The 21,247-nt window shown below is 46.8% G+C and overlaps 1 protein-coding gene across 1 annotated transcript in view; it reads left to right on the top strand.

Annotated features, from left to right (window-relative positions):
* Positions 1-21,247, top strand: part of LOC144769651 (IgGFc-binding protein-like) — a 1,105,637-nt gene that overhangs the window by 989,071 nt on the left and 95,319 nt on the right. Inside the window, exon 26 of the mRNA XM_078653826.1 lies at positions 5,924-6,123. Coding sequence (XP_078509952.1) covers positions 5,924-6,123 — 200 coding nt within the window. The remainder of the gene's footprint in view (positions 1-5,923; positions 6,124-21,247) is intronic.

The following is a 21,247-nucleotide window of genomic DNA, read 5'->3' as shown; positions in this document are numbered from 1 at the left end:
ATATACTTGCATTTTACCACCATCTTCACTACTTAATGAAATGTTGAGATCCAAAGCAAATCAACAATTCGCTACTTTTTGAAAATTGGAGCGCTTGACACCACAGAAAAGTAATTACTCAGGAATTACCTGAGTGCTACATCTTTAAAAAAAATCATAAAAAGGTCATAGGAATCACTTGTTTTAACAGAGGTAGGTCAAGATAATTGGTGTCATATTGCATTATTATTGGATCTGAATAGCCAAAGGCTTTAAAGCACTGTAGGGCAAATCGGTGGCAACTCACATGACTTTCCATTCCACACAATGCCACTCGACTCAGTGCCACACTACTCAATGCTGCTTCCCTCCACCAAACTCAATGCCACCCAACTCATTTTACGCAAATCCACACAACACCACTTCACTTAACTCAGCTCTACTCCACAACACTCCACCCCAATCAAGGCCACTTCAATTGACACCACTCCACTCTAATCCGTTGCGCTCAGTGCCACTCCACTAAACTACATGCCACTCCTCTCAATGCCACTTCACTCAAAGTCACTCAACTCAATGCCACTCCACTCCATTCAATGTCACTTCACTACACTCAATGCCACTCAATGTCACTCCTCTACACTACATTCAGCACCACTCCACTCAGTGCCACTGAACTCCACTCAATGCCTCTCTGCTCATTGCTGCTCCACTAATTGCCACTTTCTTCAATGCCACGCCACCGGTGCCGAAAAACACGGAAATGTCGGAATATTCGACGGCCAGTGGGCATTTGGCTCGACAACCAGCGTCAGAGGACCAATCAGAGCAGTACATCGATGCCCACACAGGGAAATTGACACTTTACAAAAGAAAGATCACTTCCCAGCCATTGGAGTCATATGTTATTCCACTAAAAAAGAAAAAGGCACCACAGGACATACCTGCCTCTGTTGTACCTCTTCTGCCACCTCCGAGGAGGAGTCCATCACCTTCCCCCAACCAATCAGGGGGTGACGATGATGACCAAGATGACCAATACAACTTCCCTGCTGGCAATGACCCTGATGTACAACAGGACCCATATGACGACGCTGGGGACCAGGGAAGTCATCAAGTGATACAGGACCCACAGGGTTTTGGGACACGTACATCACCTACTGAGGATTCGGCAGCATTCAATGCTTTGATAGAGCGAGTAGCTGCAAATCATAATGTAGACATGCATGCTGACCCGGTGGAGGAAGATTTCCTGTTTGACACTTTCTCTGTCTCCGAAAGAACAGTCAAAACACTCCCTATGTTGAAAGGGGTCCTTAAACATGCACCAGAGATCTTTAAAGAACCTACAAGGGCAAGAGTGGTGAACCCACGTATTGAGAAAAAATACAGGCCAGCACCTGGGGACCCTGCCTATATTCGAGGACAGTTGCCTCTAGACTCCTTGGTGGTCGCAAATGCCCGCAAGAGGGCCAACTCCCAAACAACGGGTGAAGCTCCTCCCCCCGACAAGGAGTCGAAAGTGCTTGAGGCATCCGGCAAGAGGGTGGCTGCGCAGGCTGCCAATGTCTGGCGTATAGCAAACACACAGGCACTATTGGCACGTTATGATAGGGCGCATTACGACACCCTAGAACAGCTCCTTCAACACCTACCTGATCAGTTTAAGGAAGGGGCCGAGATGCTCATACAAGAGGGAAAACTCATCTCAAACGCTGCAATAAAGTGTGCGCTTGATGTGTCTGATACAGCGGCTAGGGGTATTAACACCAGTGTCATGCTGAGAAGACAGGCTTGGCTTCGCATATCTGGATTTAAGCCCGATATTCAGACGACAATACTCAATCAGCCTGTCAATCCTGACAGACTGTTTGGGCCAGATGTTGACACCACCCTGGAAAAAATTAAAAAGGACAATGAGACTGCTAAATCGATGGGGGCACTTCAGTCTCAACAAATCAGGGGAAACACTTTTCGTCGCTCAGGTGCTCGTGGTCAATCGGGTCAACAAACACAATTCACAAAAGGTGGTGCACAATCCTCGTACCCCAAGCAAGGTAGAGGGGGTTACCGAGGTAACAGTGCCAAAGGCAGGGGCAGAGGGAACAACAACTCCCGTTCCTCTGCCGCAAACAAACAGTGACTCCCTGTCACTGCCCCCCGACCATCCAACACCTGTCGGGGGGAGACTCCAGCAGTTCCTGCCGGTCTGGACGTCCATCACCACGGACAGGTGGGTGAGAAAATTAATCCAGTACGGTTATTGTTTGGAGTTAACATCCACTCCTCCCAACATTCCCCCAAGACAACGTCCTATGTCGGCAGAGCACTTGCACTTATTGCAGCAGGAAGTGCTAGTAATGCTGCAAAAAGGAGCAATCGAACTCGTGCCAGTGGAGGAGGAAGGAACAGGGGTCTATTCTCTGTACTTCCTCATCCCAAAGAAGGACGGATCCCTCAGACCCATTCTGGATCTACGCCCTCTCAACATGTATATACTGTCAGAACACTTTCACATGCTGACACTGCAACAGATCCTTCCCCTTCTAAACCAAGGGGACTTCCTGGCAACATTAGACCTCAGGGATGCTTACTTCCACATCCCACTCCACCCGTCCCACAGAAAATACCTCAGGTTCACCATTCTCAACAAGTACTACCAGTTCAAAGTCCTACCCTTTGGGGTGACTACTGCCCCCAGAGTGTTTACAAAGTGTCTGGCGACAGTGGCGGCGCACCTCAGGAGACAAAACATACATGTCTACCCGTACCTCGACGACTGGCTCGTTCAAGCAAAGTCGGAAAGACAGTGCGCCTCACACATGTCCCAAACTATTCAACTCCTTCACAGCCTGGGGTTCTCCCTAAACTACCCAAAGTCGCACCTTCAACCAGCCCATGTGCGGCAGTATCTGGGCGCGACAATAAACACCCTGACTGCTATGGCTCAGCCAAACACAGTCAGAATCAACAGCATTCAGTCGCTGATCCAAAGGTTCAGATCGCAACACTCCCTGCCAGCGAGAGTGTTCATGCAGTTGATAGGCATGATGGCCTCCTGCATCTTCATAATCCCGCACGCAAGGCTGCACATGCGTCCCCTCCAAGAATGCTTGGCAAATCAATGGACACAGGCTCAGGGACAACTAACAGACCTAGTGTCGGTGACCGGTCGGGCATACAACTCTCTGCATTGGTGGAATCCACACAACCTTTGCAAGGGACGACCGTTCCAAGAGCCTGTGCCACAGATTGTCCTAACAACGGACGCATCTCTCCAAGGGTGGGGAGCGCATGTGCTCCACTACACGGTGCAAGGACTGTGGTCAACCCAGCAACAACGATTGCACATCAACTACCTGGAATTGATGGCAATCTTCATGGCGCTCAAGTCCTTCAAAGTACATCTGTGCAACAAGGTCGTGTTGATCCGGACGGACAACATGACAGCCATGTACTACATCCAAAAGCAGGGCGGTACTCACTCACCACAGCTGTCTCATCTGGCTCAGAGCATGTGGAAGTGGGCCATTCAGAGGAACATCTTCCTCATGGCAGAACACCTCCCGGGCAAGGACAATCAGATGGCGGATCTGCTCAGCAGATACAGCCATCAAATGCACGAGTGGGAGATACATCCATCAGTACTCCACCCGTACTTCCAGCAGTGGGGTCTCCAGAGATAGACCTGTTTGCCACAAGGGAAAACGCAAAATGCCAAAGCTTTGCCGCCAGGTTCCCTCACCCGGAATCGCAAGGGAATGCGATATGGATGAACTGGTCAGGCAAATTTGCGTACGCTTTTCCCCCAGCGCCTCTCATTCCGCTGGTGGCAAGAAAGCTAAAGCAACACTCGATGACTCTCATCCTAGTTGCTCCAACATGGGCACGCCAACCATGGTACACCACGTTTCTAGAACTTTCCGTGGTACCGCATCAAAGGCTGCATCTCACATCCAGGCTCTTGACGCAGAACCATGGCGACATTCAGCATCCAGATCCGCAACAGCTCAATCTGGCGATCTGGCTCCTGAGGTCTTAGAATTTGGCTACCTCAACCTGCCTCCGGAATGCATGGACATCATCCGTGAGGCAAGAAAGCCCACGACCAGAGCTTGCTATGCAGCAAAATGGAAGCGGTTTGTTATTTACTGTACTGACAACAATATCAACCCGCTAGATGCATCCATTCCTAACATCATCTGCTATTTGTTACATCTTTACAAATGCAATCTAGCGTACGCTTCCATTCGGATACATTTATCCGCCATAGCGGCTTATCTCCAGAATAGGCAGCACCTCTCTGTTTTCAGGGTGTCTGCCATTAAAGCCTTCCTGGAGGGACTGAAGCGAGTCATTCCTCCAAGAACACCACCAGCTCCAGTGTGGAACCTCAATGTAGTCCTCACTAGGCTGATGGGCCCACCTTTCGAGCCACTGCACTCCTGCGAAATTCAATTTCTGACGTGGAAAGTGGCTTTTCTCATTGCTATCACATCGCTCAGACGTGTTAGCGAGCTGCAAGCGCTCACAATCCAAGAGCCATTCATCCAAATACATTCTAACAGGGTAGTGCTCCGCACTAACCCCAAATTCCTTCCAAAGGTGGTGTCACAGTTTCATATCAACCAAACTATTGACCTGCCTGCTTTCTTCCAAAACCCACAAACGGTAGCAGAAAGAATGCTTCATACATTAGACGTTAGGAGGGCGCTAATGTACTACATTGACAGAACTCAACACTTTAGAAAGACACAACAACTTTTTGTTGCCTTCTCACCACAACACAAAGGCAACCCCCATTTCCAAAGCAGGAATAGCCAGATGGATCGTTAAGTGCATTCAAATCTGTTATCAAAAAGCTAAACGCACTTTAACAATACCCCCAAGGGCGCACTCCACACGCAAATTGGGGGCCTCCATGGCTTTCCTGGGGAACATTCCCTTGGAAGACATTTGTAGAGCAGCCACTTGGGCTACACCACACACGTTTACCAAACATTACTGTGTAGATGTGCATTCCAAACAGCAAGCAGCTGTAGGACAGGCTGTTCTCAAAACACTTTTTCAAGCTTCTGCAGCTGGCACGGGCAACCGCCCTTAATGGAGGGACTGCTGTGTATTCTATGCAATAGATATGAATTTAGCAGCCCACATGCCTCAAACTGAATATGCTACTTACCAGTATGCATCTGTTCTTGGCATGTAGGGCTGCTAACATTCATATCGCCCGCCCTCCTCCCCGGTGCCCGTAGCGGCTGCAGACACTCTCTTGCATTCATCATTAGCATGGACATCATTTACACTATTTCACTCCATCTCTGCCACAATGGCTAAAAACAATCTGGGGATGGAGCCGATGCCCATGCGCACTGTAGTCCAGGGGAGGAGCCACCTATCTCGTGATACTTCGAAGACTCTTCCAGGACAACAATGTGCAATCATCCGGACCCAACACTAGGCGGCGATCTATGCAATAGATATGAATGTTAGCAGCCCTACATGCCAAGAACAGATGCATACTGGTAAGTAGCATATTCATTCTTTCAGTGCTGAGGACTACTGTGGCAATGTGTGCTTTTTATGATCAACAGCATATTTTTACTTTAGATCATTTAAAAAAATGCTGATATGGTGCCTAGAAGCTGTCCAACAAAAAGGTTTTCCCAAAAAATAACCCAAAAAAAAGTCAAGCATTGATCGAGCCAGAAAACTGGCATCCACTAGCTGACATATTGGTATTTGTCAATGCGTGTTCCTTTAAGAATTTAACGGATGGATATATCTTTGTTGTATTAGGTGACGCACGTCGATAACAGGGGCAGGTGTCTGTGATTTTAATAATAATTCAGAAAAAGATATTCTGAAGAAGTATGACCAGATATGGTTTTGCAGGAGGCTGATAAAAATGAATTTCCATTTTATTTTTGTTTTTGCCCTGCAGCGTTTACCTGTGGTCCCAGGAGCCGTTACATGCTCTGCACGTCGACTTGTTCCCTCAGCTGCGCTCTTCTTGCTGGAGGGTCCACGTGCACCAAAGGGTGTTTTGAGGGATGTGAATGTGATGATGGCTTCTTTTTTGATGGGAACAGTTGCGTGTCCATGAACGACTGTGGCTGCGTGTACAACGGAAGGTATTTCAAGGTAAGTGCTGAACCTGGCACCAAAGATCACTGAAGATGTGCCCCACTGATTGGAGCTGCCAGCCTCTAATCCTGGCTTCAACCGACCCATTGATCTCTATGTTCCTAAAAAAACATTTATTAAAGTATTAATAAAAGTATTAATTAAAAGTGGGAGTTGTTACACAAGAACTGAGAAATGCAAATTCTCATGCAAATTGTTTTTTAGTAAACTAAGAGGCAAGTTAATTTTCATGAATATAGTATACCTGACCTAGATTCTCATTATAAATAGAGGATCTGTACAGCTATAACATCACACTCAAGTTTTTGTGCCACACACAACCTGAAATGAAGTATTTGAAGATGCTCCCATATGTGATAATAAAAAAAAATATGTGCTCGGTGAAATAAAATATTTGCCTAGGATTACACAATTTGTTCAAGTAGGGAAGCATCCCATATCTTTCTGTTTCACACTGCAATTTAATCACTATATTGGTTTCTCTTTCTGCCCCCAAAGGCTAATGCTTTGACCTTAGTTCTTCGAAAATGTGATCAGAGTTTTAGAGACAGGGAATATCCACATTTTATGTTGGCACTTTTACATACCAGAAGCCTTGCCCAAGGACAGAAGAGCACTTCAGATACAAACTACTTTACCTGTTCTTTTTTTCAGCGCACAGACTTTTGCTTGTGTTAACAAGATTTTGAGCCAAGGCTGGCATTCAAACCTGGCTCCCAATAATACATGGCTTTCAGCCTTGGCCACCAGGCCACATCCCCTTCTATTGAAACTCATCTAGTTTTGGGCTTGAGGTTGCCAGAGGACTCTGATCTGAGAGAAAGCTAAGCATTTGTATCGAGCTTGGCTTGAGCTTTGAGTGGCACATCCACCTCTAAAACATATGTTACCAAGGTCATAATGCTGCAATTTTGACTGTCATTTGGCAGCCTTGTTCATTCATCAATTTGTACTCTCTAAATCAGCAGGATTACATATATTATATTACTATGATTGTGTAAAAGGTAAATCCAGGACATTAAGTCATCTGGTACACTTACTCATGCATTGTAGTAAAGTCACCCCATTTTTGATTGACAGATGCTGGTTGTTACTGACTATGAAAGTGCAATGGGCTCTGCTAACTTGGCCCTGGGTCAGTGCTCTGTCCTTTAAAGGTATACGGTAATTGGTGTAATTCTAATTGGCCAAGACAACCTACCTGTAAGTCCCTAGTATATGGTACAGCATGTAGGTTAGAGACCCCAGTGGCCTCAATGCACCTAGGTGTGCACTACTGTGGTGTTTGGTGTCATTTTAGAGCCAGGCCTGCCTTGCAGGCTGGTTTTAAAATTATACTATGTCTACATTTGACTTTGGAAATAAAAGTAGATCAAAAGGCCCCACACTAGCTCTTTATGCTTAATAAGTCACTTCTAAGATCTGTCCTCGGTGCCCCAATTGTAGGGTGCATTGTTATGAAAATCAGGGACTATATGAAATATGTTTTATATGTCCTGATAGAGAACACACATGAAAAAACATTTCCCTAGTGCAACACTGCTAGCCCCACTGGGAACTATTGACCTTAATAAAGGCTATAATGGGTGCTAGATAGCAAATTCATTTATAGTATCAAAACAATGGTTACAATAAATACAACAACCTGCCAACATCGGATTTAGTATGACAATTACCGTAATGTAGTTTTAGAGCTCACTATCCTGAGGTCACCTAAAGCAGCCCTGCAACAGCTTGAGCTAATCTGCAACCCTGAGAAGGAGTGAGGAGACCTGGGGCTGAAACAATATAGGTATTTGGTGGGAGGGGACTTGCTTCCTGGAGAAGCTAGCGGGATGAATGGTGCGGGACTTCAAAGGCAAGGGAACAGATACCACAGGACCAAGGCCAGATCCCACATCCTTGATCCCCATCCAGATGGGAGACCCCCTAATTAGTTTAGGGCAGGCACTGGAAGATGAGTGTAGTAAATTGCTAATCCCACCATTGGGTTAGATTATACAGACAGACACACCAAGGACAGATTGTGTTAATTTTGATTTTAATGAAAACTGTGCATTGTGGGTCAAAAATATGCCACACTTTGCAGAAAGTGGTCATAGCAGAGGGAGGTAACTTTACCCCTATTGGTTGCATTGTCCTCCCCTCTCGGGAGCCCAGAATGTAGGATAAATATGGGAGAGCTGCAGGAGTTCTTCAGAACACTGCTTGGAACAAAACAAGAAGAAGCACTGCCCTGTTGGAGTCTTGGACTGCACCACAGAAGGCTTCCACTCAAAAGAACTGCACCTGCTGCAGTCTCAAGGCTTTACACAGAAACCATGTATCTGACCCAAAAGTAAGGGAGTGGACTCCCTGATCAGAAACAGGTACAACTGAGCTGGAAGCAGTCACCTGCAAACCCAAAAATAGGATCACCCTATCTGACCAGTTGGAATTAGATTTGTTGTGGTTGCATTGTAGGAAATTGAGTCCTAGCCCCCGAGACAATTCAGTGCCTCTGACCTCTTGGATTTAGTAGTAGACACTTATTTACCCCAAAGGAACCAAGACACTGAAAGATCTGCAAAAAATAATTGTTTCGTAGAAAAGCTACAGGAAGAGGCTGGCTCGACATTGAAAGTCAAGCCGCCATCATCGACTCCCGACTTAGCTTGACTGTGCTGGTTTTTCTCACTTTAAGCTTTGGAGCTCCTTACCATCGACTTCGAGGACAAAGACTTCCAGAGACTCGCTCTCCAGCAGGCCACCATGTTTAAATCAAACTTTGGATAAGAGATGTCAGAGGACTGCCAATAAGCCCATCCACAAAAAATAAGCTCCAAGTAAAAGCTAAGGGCCTTATTACGATCTTGGCAAACAGATAACTCCGTCACAACAGGGACTGATGTCCTGCCCACCGAAATATAAATCTCATTATACCCTATGGGATTTACATTTCATTGGATGAAATATTCATCACCTTTTTGATGGAGTAACCTGTCCGCCAAGATTGTAATCAGGCCCCAAGTTTGAAGGTAAACTTTTGACCAGGACCTAGCGCTGAGCCTATCTGACCCATGCTCCATTGCTGTCAGCCTAAAACTTTAACTTATTCTGGCAGCAGCCAAACTATATCGACGTGAGTGGAGCAATGGGCTTGTTGGAGCTAGAATGCACAATTTATGTTAAAAATTCATATATCCGGTTTGGTACATTGGATGTTTGTCATTTTGGTCTAATTGTAAAGATAATATTATTATCTATTATTATACATTGGTGTTGGATTTTTATTGTTGTATGTCTTTTACTTATTTACTGTTTTGGTGATATTAAATACTTTACACATCCCTTTCTCCTAAGTGAAACCTGACTGCTTTTTTGTCAAGTTGGGGTTGAGCAAGGATTAATTTTTTGAGACTTGACTGAGCCTATTAGTGATAGTGGTATCAGTACTAGCTGAAGGTGAGTACCTAAAAGTAATCCAGTTTCCTACTTTTGGTGCACTGTGGTAGGTTCCAGAATTTGTATTTAGTAACAACACTCCATATTTGAGTGGGACAATTAGAAATCCTCTAAATTGACAGTCTGCAAAAAGAAAATTAGATTTTTATTGTGGACTAATATAAAAAAAGTTAACAAAATGTATTGATTTTGAATTTTAAATTGTTAACATGGCCTGGAAGGCTGCCATACATAAAACAAAATAAGGAAGAAAGGCATAAACAAAAGTAAATAACTGCACGCTCAGTCCCACCCTACCGCCCACGCATATTCTAGCCATAATAGAGATAGCAAGTCTAATTATTAGATCACTTGTCCATCACCTCCCTTGGCGCAGCCCCACCACGGCCGACAAACGTTACTCCACAGTAAGCTTGCCCTAGAGAAAGTCACAGTCTTCAGACAAGAGGGATTTAAAGAGAAAGGCTTGCACAAAGTCTACTATCTGCTTCCGGGACACAAACTACTTTTAAGTGTACAAGCCTTCAAAACGGGATCAGTGAGTAATGTGCCTGACAGGTTCAATAGGAGGGATAGAGGATGAACAATAAGTACCTCGGCATACTCTATGTAGCATTTTACTCAACGTATCTTCCCATTGATAAATCCGGTTCTTGGCCCCCTGCCAGGACTGTTTGGCTTCTCCCAGCAGAGTCTGCTGATATTGTTGTGGTAGAAGACCCAGCTGTGTACACATCATCTGCCCATCATCCCGGCCACTCTGTGCATCCAGATCCATCATTCGGGATTCAAGAACCACCAAGTCCTGTGCCTCATGCTGCTGCTCCCCTCTGGAATAACCTCCTGCACTGTAGGCTTCACAACCTCCCATGGAGTTGCCTGGTATGTCACTGAGCCAATGTTATGTGCAAAATATTCCTCAAAGGAGGGCTCTATGTGAAATCAATATTCTGGGGTTTGTAAATTTCAATATTAAAGGTGTCAGCGGAAAGCCGGGCATCAACAGCTTAAGGGGGAGTCGAATGGCCACTGAGAAGTGTTCGCAAATTTCCTGTCCCAGGACATGGCGTCAATGTGGTAAAAGAAAATCCTCCAGGTGAAGAAAAATGTATAACCCCTCTCGATCAATGATACGTCCTCTAGACATCAACCAGACCCAAAGCAGTTGCCAAAGTAGCCAGGTGGGTTTTCCCATTCTACATGGGCGGCCCATGCGGACACCACTGGTTTAGTGAGTAGTCCATGATGTCATTTTATTTACCCCCCAATATCATGACCCAACTGGAAAGTTCACCCCATAATCTTGTTATCAGGTCTACAAAAGACTGGATGAGGGGGGAGGGTGTATATTCAATGAAATGTGAGAGAATTTCCATATTGCATTCCTGGTAAGCCTATATTATCTACCCTGCTGGTCCACCCACTTTTTTAAATGCTGGAATGAAACAATATTTTCAATCAGAATGCTTTCAGCCCTGGATCCCCTAGTGAACCCAGAGTAACAAAAATGAGTTGTACCAAACTGGGCAAAACATGGGACCTTGTTACCAAGGAGGTGGGTCTCCTTAAGTAGTGAAACATCTGCACTCACCATTCTAGCATGTTTTAGAACTGCCATGTGCTGAATATAGAGCTCACAGAGGCATTGTTTTGCTGCCAGGAAGGATAATCTGCTGCACTATCCCGGTGTAATCTGGGAAGATCCTGATGGTTTTTGAATGTTCCGTAATTTTATCTTGGAGCAGGGCATGTTTGAGGATATTGTCCCTGTCATATAATTTAAGAGCTTTGCAATAGCATGCTGGGGACAAGCCCGGGAAAGAGAGTGCCACTTTAAAGTTCTTTGGGCCAGCTCAATGATGAAGCAGGAAGACAGGGCCTCCGAGGGCATAATAGAACATAGCCATTGGTCACTCACACTCCTCAGGGAAGCCCACCACCCTCATGTTTTTACAATGAGCTCTGCCCTCTCATCCTCTACTCTCGCCATCAGCTCACTGGTCACAGCAGTAAGTTTGGTCACCATCTGTTATAAGGTATTAGCTGAGTCTTCCACACTAGAGACCCTCGTTTTGGCTTCCACAATGCACTTGACATCTTTCCTAAGATCATCTTTCCTAAGATTCCTTAAGCGCCTTGAGACCCTCATGGGTGAGTAGCGTGCTTTATAAACCCCATATTGATTGATTGATTGATTGGCAGAGCAAGTTAACATTGGTGCCCACTGCTATAATTTAGCCTCTAGCTTAACTAGTGACTGAGTAATAGCTGACAGGGGTGCAGCATTGTCTGGATTCTGACATTCTGTCTGCATGCCACAGAGACAGAGAAGGTCCCCAAGTTGGATGTCTTTGTATAGAGTGCTTTGTTTGGTGCTGAGGAGTCCTTGTCTTTTGCCATGATGATGAGGGCAGCAGTGGCCACAGCAGCCCTGCCACTGCAGAATGCAACACCACAACGAACCCGCCTGCCCCCCGCAGTGACCTAGCATAGGACGCAGCACAAGCAGTCACAACCCAAGGCATTCTTCATCTGTGGCAATATCAAACTTTCTAGGAAGGCCCAAGAGAAAAGCCAAGAGGTCCAGGAGCAGAGTGGGGATGGGGCACACTGCTGCAAACTACACCAAGCACTGGGCTGGCCACCTCTACCACTGGCATACCCTCTCCCAGCACGATCTCCCAATGGGGTCATAGGCCAACACACTGAAACGGCTAGACAAAGACACCAAGAATTAGGCACAGAAGGAGGATGAGAGAAAAACCAAAACTCACCACACCATCAGTCAATAGAGATGGCCTCTGAGAATCACTGCTCGATTTGTCTGGATCACAGTTCAACCCGGGGCCTGCAACCTCTTTACCACAACATGCTGCTAGTGTCTTGTGGGAGGCAAGGGGGCTGATACAGGGGTCGAGTTTCATCTCCCTCAGCGCATGTGTCCAAAATGCAGGGCATTATTTGGGCCCAGGCTGCACCACGGGCCAACCAGAAATAGCGGCCCCCAGCGGAGTGTTTCAGGGATTAAGCACATACACAGAACTATGCACAGGAAACCAGGACCTCAATGTTTACTGGTTTACCAGCAAACCCATCTCAGTGCCCAGAACCCCACTCAGACTAGCTATAGTGTCTCATTTGTTCTCTGTACTACAGCGAAGCTACCAATGATTAGACATCCTAGAACATATCACTCCAACCCTCTCAGGAATCGCGGGAAGAAGAACACTCTTTTGTTCAAAACCCCTACTTGTCTACAACATGAGTAAACAGACACACAGTATAGTTTACAATGTTTATTTTAACAAACATGCTCTATAATGCAGTACACAAGCCAATACTAGCAGCAAAATGCATGTTAACAATATAATCAGCACGGTCACAATTCAATAAAGCACAAAAGGGGAAATCATAATATAATGATGGTGGAAACAGTACTACAAAGCCTTACCACCCTCCCCGTGCTATGAGCTAGTTTATTATAATTATAGAATACCTCTAGGCTTTGTCAGGGAGAACCCATACCTCCAAGTTTAAATACAGGGAATTACATTCCAGGACAAGCACAGATTTCCTTTGTAGGAATGAATCTCTCCAAGTTTCTTTTCATGCATGAAATGCCATATTAAAAGCACTCGACATTCAGTAGTGCAGGTGTGTTCTATGTTGTGTCTATGGGCGTGGGACTGACCACAGTGAATCATCAGCATATCTTGTTTTTCGACCTTGAACACGCTGTGCAGACGAGGAGCGCAGTGTACAGCTAAATGTGTGAAAGGCCGACAGTTCTCATGTGAAAAGGCACCAGCAGACTATTCACGAGAATAAAGTCATGTGGTAACGTGTGCAAAAGTGGCAAAATGGCTGCCAAGCATATACTAACTAATGCTAACTTAACGATGTCTGCAGATAATCCTATAACCTCACTACAGGAGGAGTCCACAGCAGCACCTGTGCTCAGGAGGGGGGACTAAGGGAAAAAGTTCACCACACAATCAGACACTAGCGGCAACCTCCGAGGCCTGACGCTCAAGCCGTTTGTGCCATGATCACCCCGGGGGCCGCCCACCTCCTTGCCAGCACCTGTATTGTATTGTATTGTAGGGGGAACTTATAAAGCGCGCTGACACCATGGGTTTCCTGGCGCTGGCAGACTACTGAAGGACTAGGGGGGTTTAACCAGATTGGGGGAAGAGCCAAGTTTTTAAGGATTTACGGAAAAGGGTGAGGGAGTTGGAAGTTTTGAGAGAAAGGGGGAAGGAATTCCAAAGTTTGGGGGCCAGAAATGCAAATCTCCGGCCTCCGGATCTGCAGAGTTTGACAGGGGGAATAAGTAAGAGGTGCAGATGAGAGGATCTCAAGTTTCGTGAGGGAACGTAGGTCTTGATGAGGGATTTCAGAAAGGCGGGACAGGGACCAGATAGAGATTTAAAGATGAGGCAGCCGATCTTGAAGGCTGCCCTCGAGATGACGGGGAGCCAGTGCAGTTTTAGAAGAAGGGGTTTGGCGGATTGCCATTTCGGAATCCCAAAGGCCAATCTCGCCGCTTGATTTTGAACGAATTGTAGTCTAGAAAGAGATGTTTTGGGCAGACCATGATAGATAGCATTCGAAAAATCTAAGCGGGAGAGGACAAGGGCCATGATTACTTGCAGGAGGGCTTCAGGGGTGAGGAGATAGGCCACCTTCCTGATCCTGCGCAGCTGCAACATGCAGGAGGAGACAACTGTCCCCACCTGGGGCCCGAGGGAGAGACCGGAGTCGATAGTGACCCCTAGGCTTTTTACCGAGGCCGCAGGGATGGGGGGGAGGCCGAGTTCTGCCGGCCAAAAATGCGGACCCCAGTGGGTAGAGCTCTTGCCGGGGAGAAGAAGCTCCGTCTTTCCGGGATTCAGTTTGAGCTGGTTTTGGCACATCCACGATAGGATGTGGGACATAACTGCCTGAAAGTTGGGAATATCAGAGGGGGAGTCGAGAGGAAAAATGAGTTGCAGGTCGTCCGCGTAGTTGAAGACGGTGACGTCCCACTGCCTCAAGGAAAAGAGAAGGGGTCGAAGATAAAGATTGAAAAGAAGGGGGGATAGAGAGGAGCCCTGAGGGACCCCGCAGGGCAAGTGCTCCCAAGGAGCTCTAAAAGTGCCCAGTCACTCCTGTCTTGTCGGAGGTAATGAGGTCAGTGCAAAAGTCTCACCTCCTTTGGCACATGTAGCTGGACTGCGGCATGTCAACCAGCCCCAGGCCACACTGTGGCTCAGATGAGGCAGTTGTCTCAAGCGAGGGGGTCCAAGGCATCCCCCGTACTCAGGAGGAAGGGGTCTTGGGAGAAATGGGGGGTCACAATGGTGTACTCCATGACCACACCCTCAATTCCTGTAAAGCAGGACCCACCTCAATGAAGGTCATGTCTCCTGCCCCCGCCTGCACCCCATCGGCCACATCCTACAACCCTCAAATTAGACTAATAAAGGACTAATTTTCTATAAAAATTCTAAATTACTCTAACCTACATTTTTGCAAAAATTTTGTTTTTAACTCCAAGGGATATCATGGAGACTGATTTAGCTAGCCTACTGACTCTCCAAGTAGCAGAACTTAGAGACCTGTGTAGGGCTACTGGATTACCATCGCCCTCTAATGTCAGGAATACAGTGCTGATAAAGTCCTTTATGGCCTGGAAAGAAGCCCAGCTAGAGGACCAACACTCTAACATTAGAGGAAGCTCCAGAGTTAGAAAGACAGGGGGAGGAAGACTCCATAGACTTTAGTGATGAGGAAACAGAACACCTTTCTGCACTCAAAGTGATCAGCGCCATGTTGAGAGCTAGTGGGGGAAGAGAATCCTCCGGAGGTGAGCCAGATTTGTGCCTCAGAGAAAGAGACCTTGTGGCTTATATAGCCCTAGACCCAGAAAGTTGTCCCTACCAAAGAACAAATGGCACATGAGAAGCTGAAAATCCCAAGGGGTTGTAGAGAAGAAGATTGTGGCAGGAAACAGAAGTGTCCAGGGGTAGCGGGAATGACCCAAGACTACCCATGGGGATTGTCTCTAATTACTAGCAGGGTAACAACATAGACAAATGGCTTACAGATTTTTGGACGGCCCTTAAGATGAGGCTGGTGAGCTCTCAGTACTGAAGTTCTCCCCTGTGGAAACTGATTCCAGGAGGAGTGAGAGAATGGCTCTTGACCCAAGAGCAAGAAGAAGCTGAATCATATCCCCATATGAAACAGAGCTTGATCAGAAGATCTGGTCTCACCCCTGAGTAGTACAGAATGAAGTTTAGGGACACTCAGAAAGTCAGTACCCAATCCTGGGTTGACGTTTTAGACCTATCTGTCAAGGCACTGGAGGGCTGGTTTTGAAGTAGATACCTATGAGGGCTGTACAGTTTGCTCATGAAGGCACACATATTGGTCAACTGCCCTTCAGAGAAGTTGGACCAGTATTGAGTTGACTCTAAACTGTTTAGTCCCATGGAACTGAGGTAAGTAGGTTCACAGCAGGGTGACCAAGAACAAGCAGGGATGTGATCAGAAGAAAAGAGGCTATGTCCCCTCTCAAGGGAAACCCCCAGGTAATTAAAGATAAAAAACAAAAGGAATCTTCAAAAGGTCCCCAAAAAAACAGCCAATGTAGAGATTCCCTGAACTAATCCACTTAGTGTATCAGGGAAGAAATTGTGATCTTACAAGGGTGAAGTTGAGTTATGATTGTTTGCAGTAAGGACACAAAAGGGGAAATACAGTTTGGCCACAGAAGCCCCCCACTGGTGGTCAGTCCAAGGTGATTTCTAGTGTAGACGTGGGGTGGAGGTATGCCCAGAGAAGGGGAAAGTGTATTCAGAAGTGACCTTAGCATACATGGGGGGTTGAAGCTGCAACAATGGAACCCTTACCTCCAAGCATGGTAAAGTACATGCAACAGTGTAAGATCAACCGGACTGAGCTTGAGGCTCTGAGGGATACAGGAGCCAGTGTGGCAATCGTATTGGACAAACTGGTTTCCTTAGAGCAGATCCTACCTGATATATTTCTCCAGGCCACCTATGCAGACAGTACAGGTTGTCAAACCAGGTCAAGAGCAGCACGAAGGCTGAAGTAGCCAAGATACTGGAGTTGCGGGTAATTGAGTTCTCTGACATTCCATTAGCCAGTTCGGTGGAATTGGTGCCAAAGCCTTATGCTCAAGGGGGAAAGAAAGAATTGAGGCTTGGTTTGGACTACAGAGGTGACCGGAGTCACCAAGACTAGCACTCCTCTCTTAACCGAGAGCTGATTAATTCATTGAAAGGTAGGGTGCTACAAAGTACCTGCTTACATTTGAGTTGACCTCAGGTTACTGGAAGATTGCTCTAAGTCCACGTGCACAGGAGAGGTCAGCATTTTCCACCAGAGAGGGCAACTTTCAGTTAAAGGTGATGCCCTTTGGCTTGAAGAATGCTCCTGCTACCTTCCAAAGGCTGGTGAACAGAGTCCTGTTCGGGTCGGGACGGGTCGGGACGTTCAGTCCAGCTTATCTGTATGATATACCTGTAGTCAGTTCCACCTAAGAACACCACCTGGTCCATCTGAAGGAAGTGCTTCAGGCCCTGTAGCAGGCAGGTCAGACTATCAAGGCAAGCATACAGAGAACGGTTCAGTAGTGTACTCGGGCCACCTTGTAGATGGAGGCAATGTGTAACCTCTCCAGCCCAAGATCTACACCATCCTGGATTAGAATGGTCCTAACACCCAGACACAGTTCAATGTCTTTCTTGGCCTGACTGGGTACTACAGGAGGTTTATGAGGAGCTATGGGACCATTTGTGTCTCTCCTGACACAACTTACCCAAAAGAAGCAACCCAAAAAGCCAATTTTGACTCAAGAGTGTCAGAAGCCATTGAAACTCTGAAGGAGGCTATGTATTCAGCTCCAGTCCTACTGCTCTCTGACTACAATGCAGAGTTTATTGTTCAGAGAGATGCTTCAGAGCAAGGGATTTGGGTAGTACTGGCACATGTAAATGAAGAGGGTCAAGATCAACCTATTGCCTTCATTGGCAGGCAGCAGAGAGCAAAGATGAAGTACCATTGGCAGGGAAGCCTTTGCTGTGGTCTGGTCCCTGAAGAAGCTGAGGCCATATCTGTTTGGGGCTCTCATGTTCAAACTGACCTCAGGTTTCTTGGATGGCTAGTTCAGACGAGGGTGGGAGACCCCCAAAGTGTAAAGGTGGTCCATTTCGCTACAGACTATGGACTTCACAGTGGATCACAGACCTGAGACCACCCATGTCAATGCAGATGGCCTTTTCAGGTTTTTTCTCCTAGATGAAGAGGATTACCAGGGTGTAGGCTAGTTGTCCATCACCTTTGAGCTTGAGGGGCAAGTAGGAAAGTTGCCCTTGTTGCCCTGGTCAACCCCAATTGTTTGTAACTGATGCTGGAGGTTACTGACTCTGAAAGTGCCCTGGGCTCGGCTAACCAGGCCCAGGGCCAGTGCCTTGTCCCCTAAATGTATATGTTAAGTGGTATTATTCTAATTGGCCAAGACAAAAAGGCCATCGCAAAATACGGAATCGCAAAATTTCCGATTCCCTATTTTTAGAATGTATTTAAGGAATCGCAAATTGGGATTCCTTAAATTAAATTTTTAAAGCACCCACAATTTGGGATCTGGCCTTAAGGAAAAACAAATTACCACCAACTTCAAGTTGGTGGTAATTTGCAATTTCCTAGAAAAATTCACTTTTTTCCATTTTTCTAAGTGCAATGTGGCACATATACATGCCCTTAGGGCATGTATATGCGCCACATGTGCACACATGCATATTTCAGTGGTGCAACAGGGTGTCCTTTTGGCACTCTTGAAAAATGAATTTGTAATTTGCAAGTATCTATTGTGTACTCCCAAATTACGCATGCAATTCGCATTCATTTCTATGGGCCTCTTGGCCGATAGTAATGAATGGGAAGCCATTCCTTATTAGTGATTCGCAATTTGTGAGTCGCAAATGAAGAATGCATATGAATGCCTATTTTAATTACTAAACCTACATACATAGCATTTTGAGAGTCCTTTATGGCGAATCAGTAAAATGTAAGGACCGCAAAATGCTATTCTGATACATCTGCCCCCTAGTGTTAGCATGTAGATTATCGTCCTCCCTTTTCTATCAGAATTATAAGGTTCTATAAGTCTTCGGATCAAGAACCTTAGTGTCTGCATAAAGGCCACCAGCCTCTCCTTTCCCTCAGCACTGTAGTTGTTTTATATAGATTCTGACTCAGAACCCTGGTGTCTATACATGGGCGAGCGAGTCATCCTTTCCTTTAGGTCTGTAGGATTCTAAATGTTTTCCGTCCCTGAACTCCAGTGTCTGCATAAGGTTGGAAAGCCTCCTCTTTCCCTCAAAACAGCAAGATTACGAAGGTTTTTCATTCCAGAAACCCAATGTCTGCATAAGGGCCTACTGCCTCCACTTTGCCTTATCACTGTAAAGTTTTAAATGTTTTCCTTTCTATCAACTTAGTGTTCGCTTCAGAGCCAATGGCCACCCCTGTCTCTCAGCACCCTTGGCCCCATCAGTGCCTGCATATGTGTGGACAGCCTCTCCCTTCCCTCAGCACTGTAACATACTCTATGACTTCCATTCCAGAAACCCGGTGTTCTCATGGGGGCGATGGCCTTCTCTTTCCCTCAGCACTGTCAAGTTCTATTTGTCCTTCGTTCCAGAAACCCTTATCAGCATAAGGACTAATTGCCTTCTGTTTCCCTCAGTGATGTAAGATCTAATATAGACAATTTGTATTACAGGACACAACATCAGAGCTAACAGTCTGCTCATAAGACTCAAAAAAACACGATTGGAAAGTCGCACTCCAAGTGCGTGGCAAGTCGTTCTTAGGGGTACTGATGCACAAGGCGTGACTGGCAAAGTATTGAAGCCAAACTGCACAAGTTATCATGCGTGGGGGACCCGTTTTTTAGGTCGAGCTGACGTTAGCATTCATGCGAAGCATGAATGCTGTCAGCTCGACAACTAATGTGATCCGTTTTCAGGAGAGTGGACACCAAAGTGTTACGAGCGTTTTCAGGGTCGGATTTGACCTCGGGAGCGAGCGTCTGGTATCTGCGCATGCGCAAAGCCGCTGCGCATGCGCAAAGCCCTTGCTCACACACAGGCAGCCCCCACCTCTCTGCATGCACGCACGCACACACACACACAGGCGCGCGCATGCATACGCAGGCATACAGCACCCATACAGGCACACATACAGGCACACTATCCGCTACCTCGCATTCTCTCTCAATCACACACAGTCACGCATGTGCACACACGTTCCCTCGCGCACACACGCACACACTCCCCCCCCCCACGCATACAAACAGGCACGCACGCACTTTACATCAGCCCTGGGCCCCACTCACCAACTGCGCTCTTCCGGCGGGGCTCCTCACGGCGCGTCTCCATCTAAATCGGGGCTCCCTCAGGTCAGAGGAGCCCCGCAACAGGCGCCACACTCCTCCTTCTCCCCGGCCCCCTCCTGGGGACCCGGGCTACACCGGACGGCAGGGCGCTCCATGCGCCGGCAGCTCGCGGACCTGGGGAGGCGGGACTTCCGGTCGGCCGCGAGCGGATTGGCCGGCCGGCCAAGAGCTTCCGGGTCGCCGCGGGCAGCGTGGCGGCACTCTCCCGATCACTGGTTCTTTCTTCTCCTCCTCCTCTGACTGTCCTCTCTTTGAGCAACAAGAGTTTTATTTTTAATGAGTACGTTTTATTTCCTGAACACGGTTCCAGAGAGTTTCCAGCAGTCCTTCCAAGTCATGGCACTGAAGCATCATGTGATAAACGACAGAATATTCGATGGATAGCAGCCGTCTTGCTTAATTAGGTCGGTGGCTTGCCTCTACTCGTTTTTAAATTGTTACATTCATATCAAGCACTTCCAGCTCTGCACATCGCGATGCTGCGTTTAAATCAGTAAGTACGGCGGTCAGCCTTTATTTTGATCGGCACAAGGTGGCTTGCCCGCCTCAATTTTTATTTTTAACTTTGAAGACTCTTTAACATAATTTAGCTTGGCTCAGAGCTCTTTCACAAGCGCTGCACTTTATCTTGTAAAAGCAAAGCCCTGGAAATAAAAAGTGGGGCCGTGTGGTCACCCTACCCGCAGCAGCCCACACCCTTCTACGCGTACGCTAATGCACTTCAGCGCATAGAGTTAAATCCGCTTATGGTAGGCACTATAGACGTTTTCCTCACTCAAAAGTAACTTGCAATTAGCTCAGGTTCTGAGTAAATCTCAGTAGCGCTGGCTCAGCCTTTCATCCTTCGGATGCTGATAACTTGAATAAGTTCGAGATGTAAACTATTCTCAAAGACAGTGAGTTTGTGTCGACGAAATAAACACAAGTATTGCCGATCTGCTCTGTGACACCAGATCGCATGCTTTAAGTTAAGGGCCGACATCATACATTTTAAAGAGGAAAATGCACTTTACCTCCATCTTTGCAGCAGGTGAGGGTCGTGCTCCAGGAGCCAGAGTAGTCTTGCACCCCTCCTTGACCTCCCACTAGCAGCCCCTTCCCCTCGCACGAGGCCTGGGAGTGACCGAACAAACAGCACAACAGCGGGAGGATGTGGGCGGGAGGGGACAACAGGCAATCGGGGCTAAATTTAGAACTTGGATCTAAACA

The sequence above is a fragment of the Lissotriton helveticus genome, chromosome 7 (assembly GCF_964261635.1).
Source record: "Lissotriton helveticus chromosome 7, aLisHel1.1, whole genome shotgun sequence".
NCBI lineage: Eukaryota > Metazoa > Chordata > Amphibia > Caudata > Salamandridae > Lissotriton > Lissotriton helveticus.
Note: the sequence above shows the minus strand (reverse complement) of the source record. Positions and strands in the feature narration are given on the sequence as shown.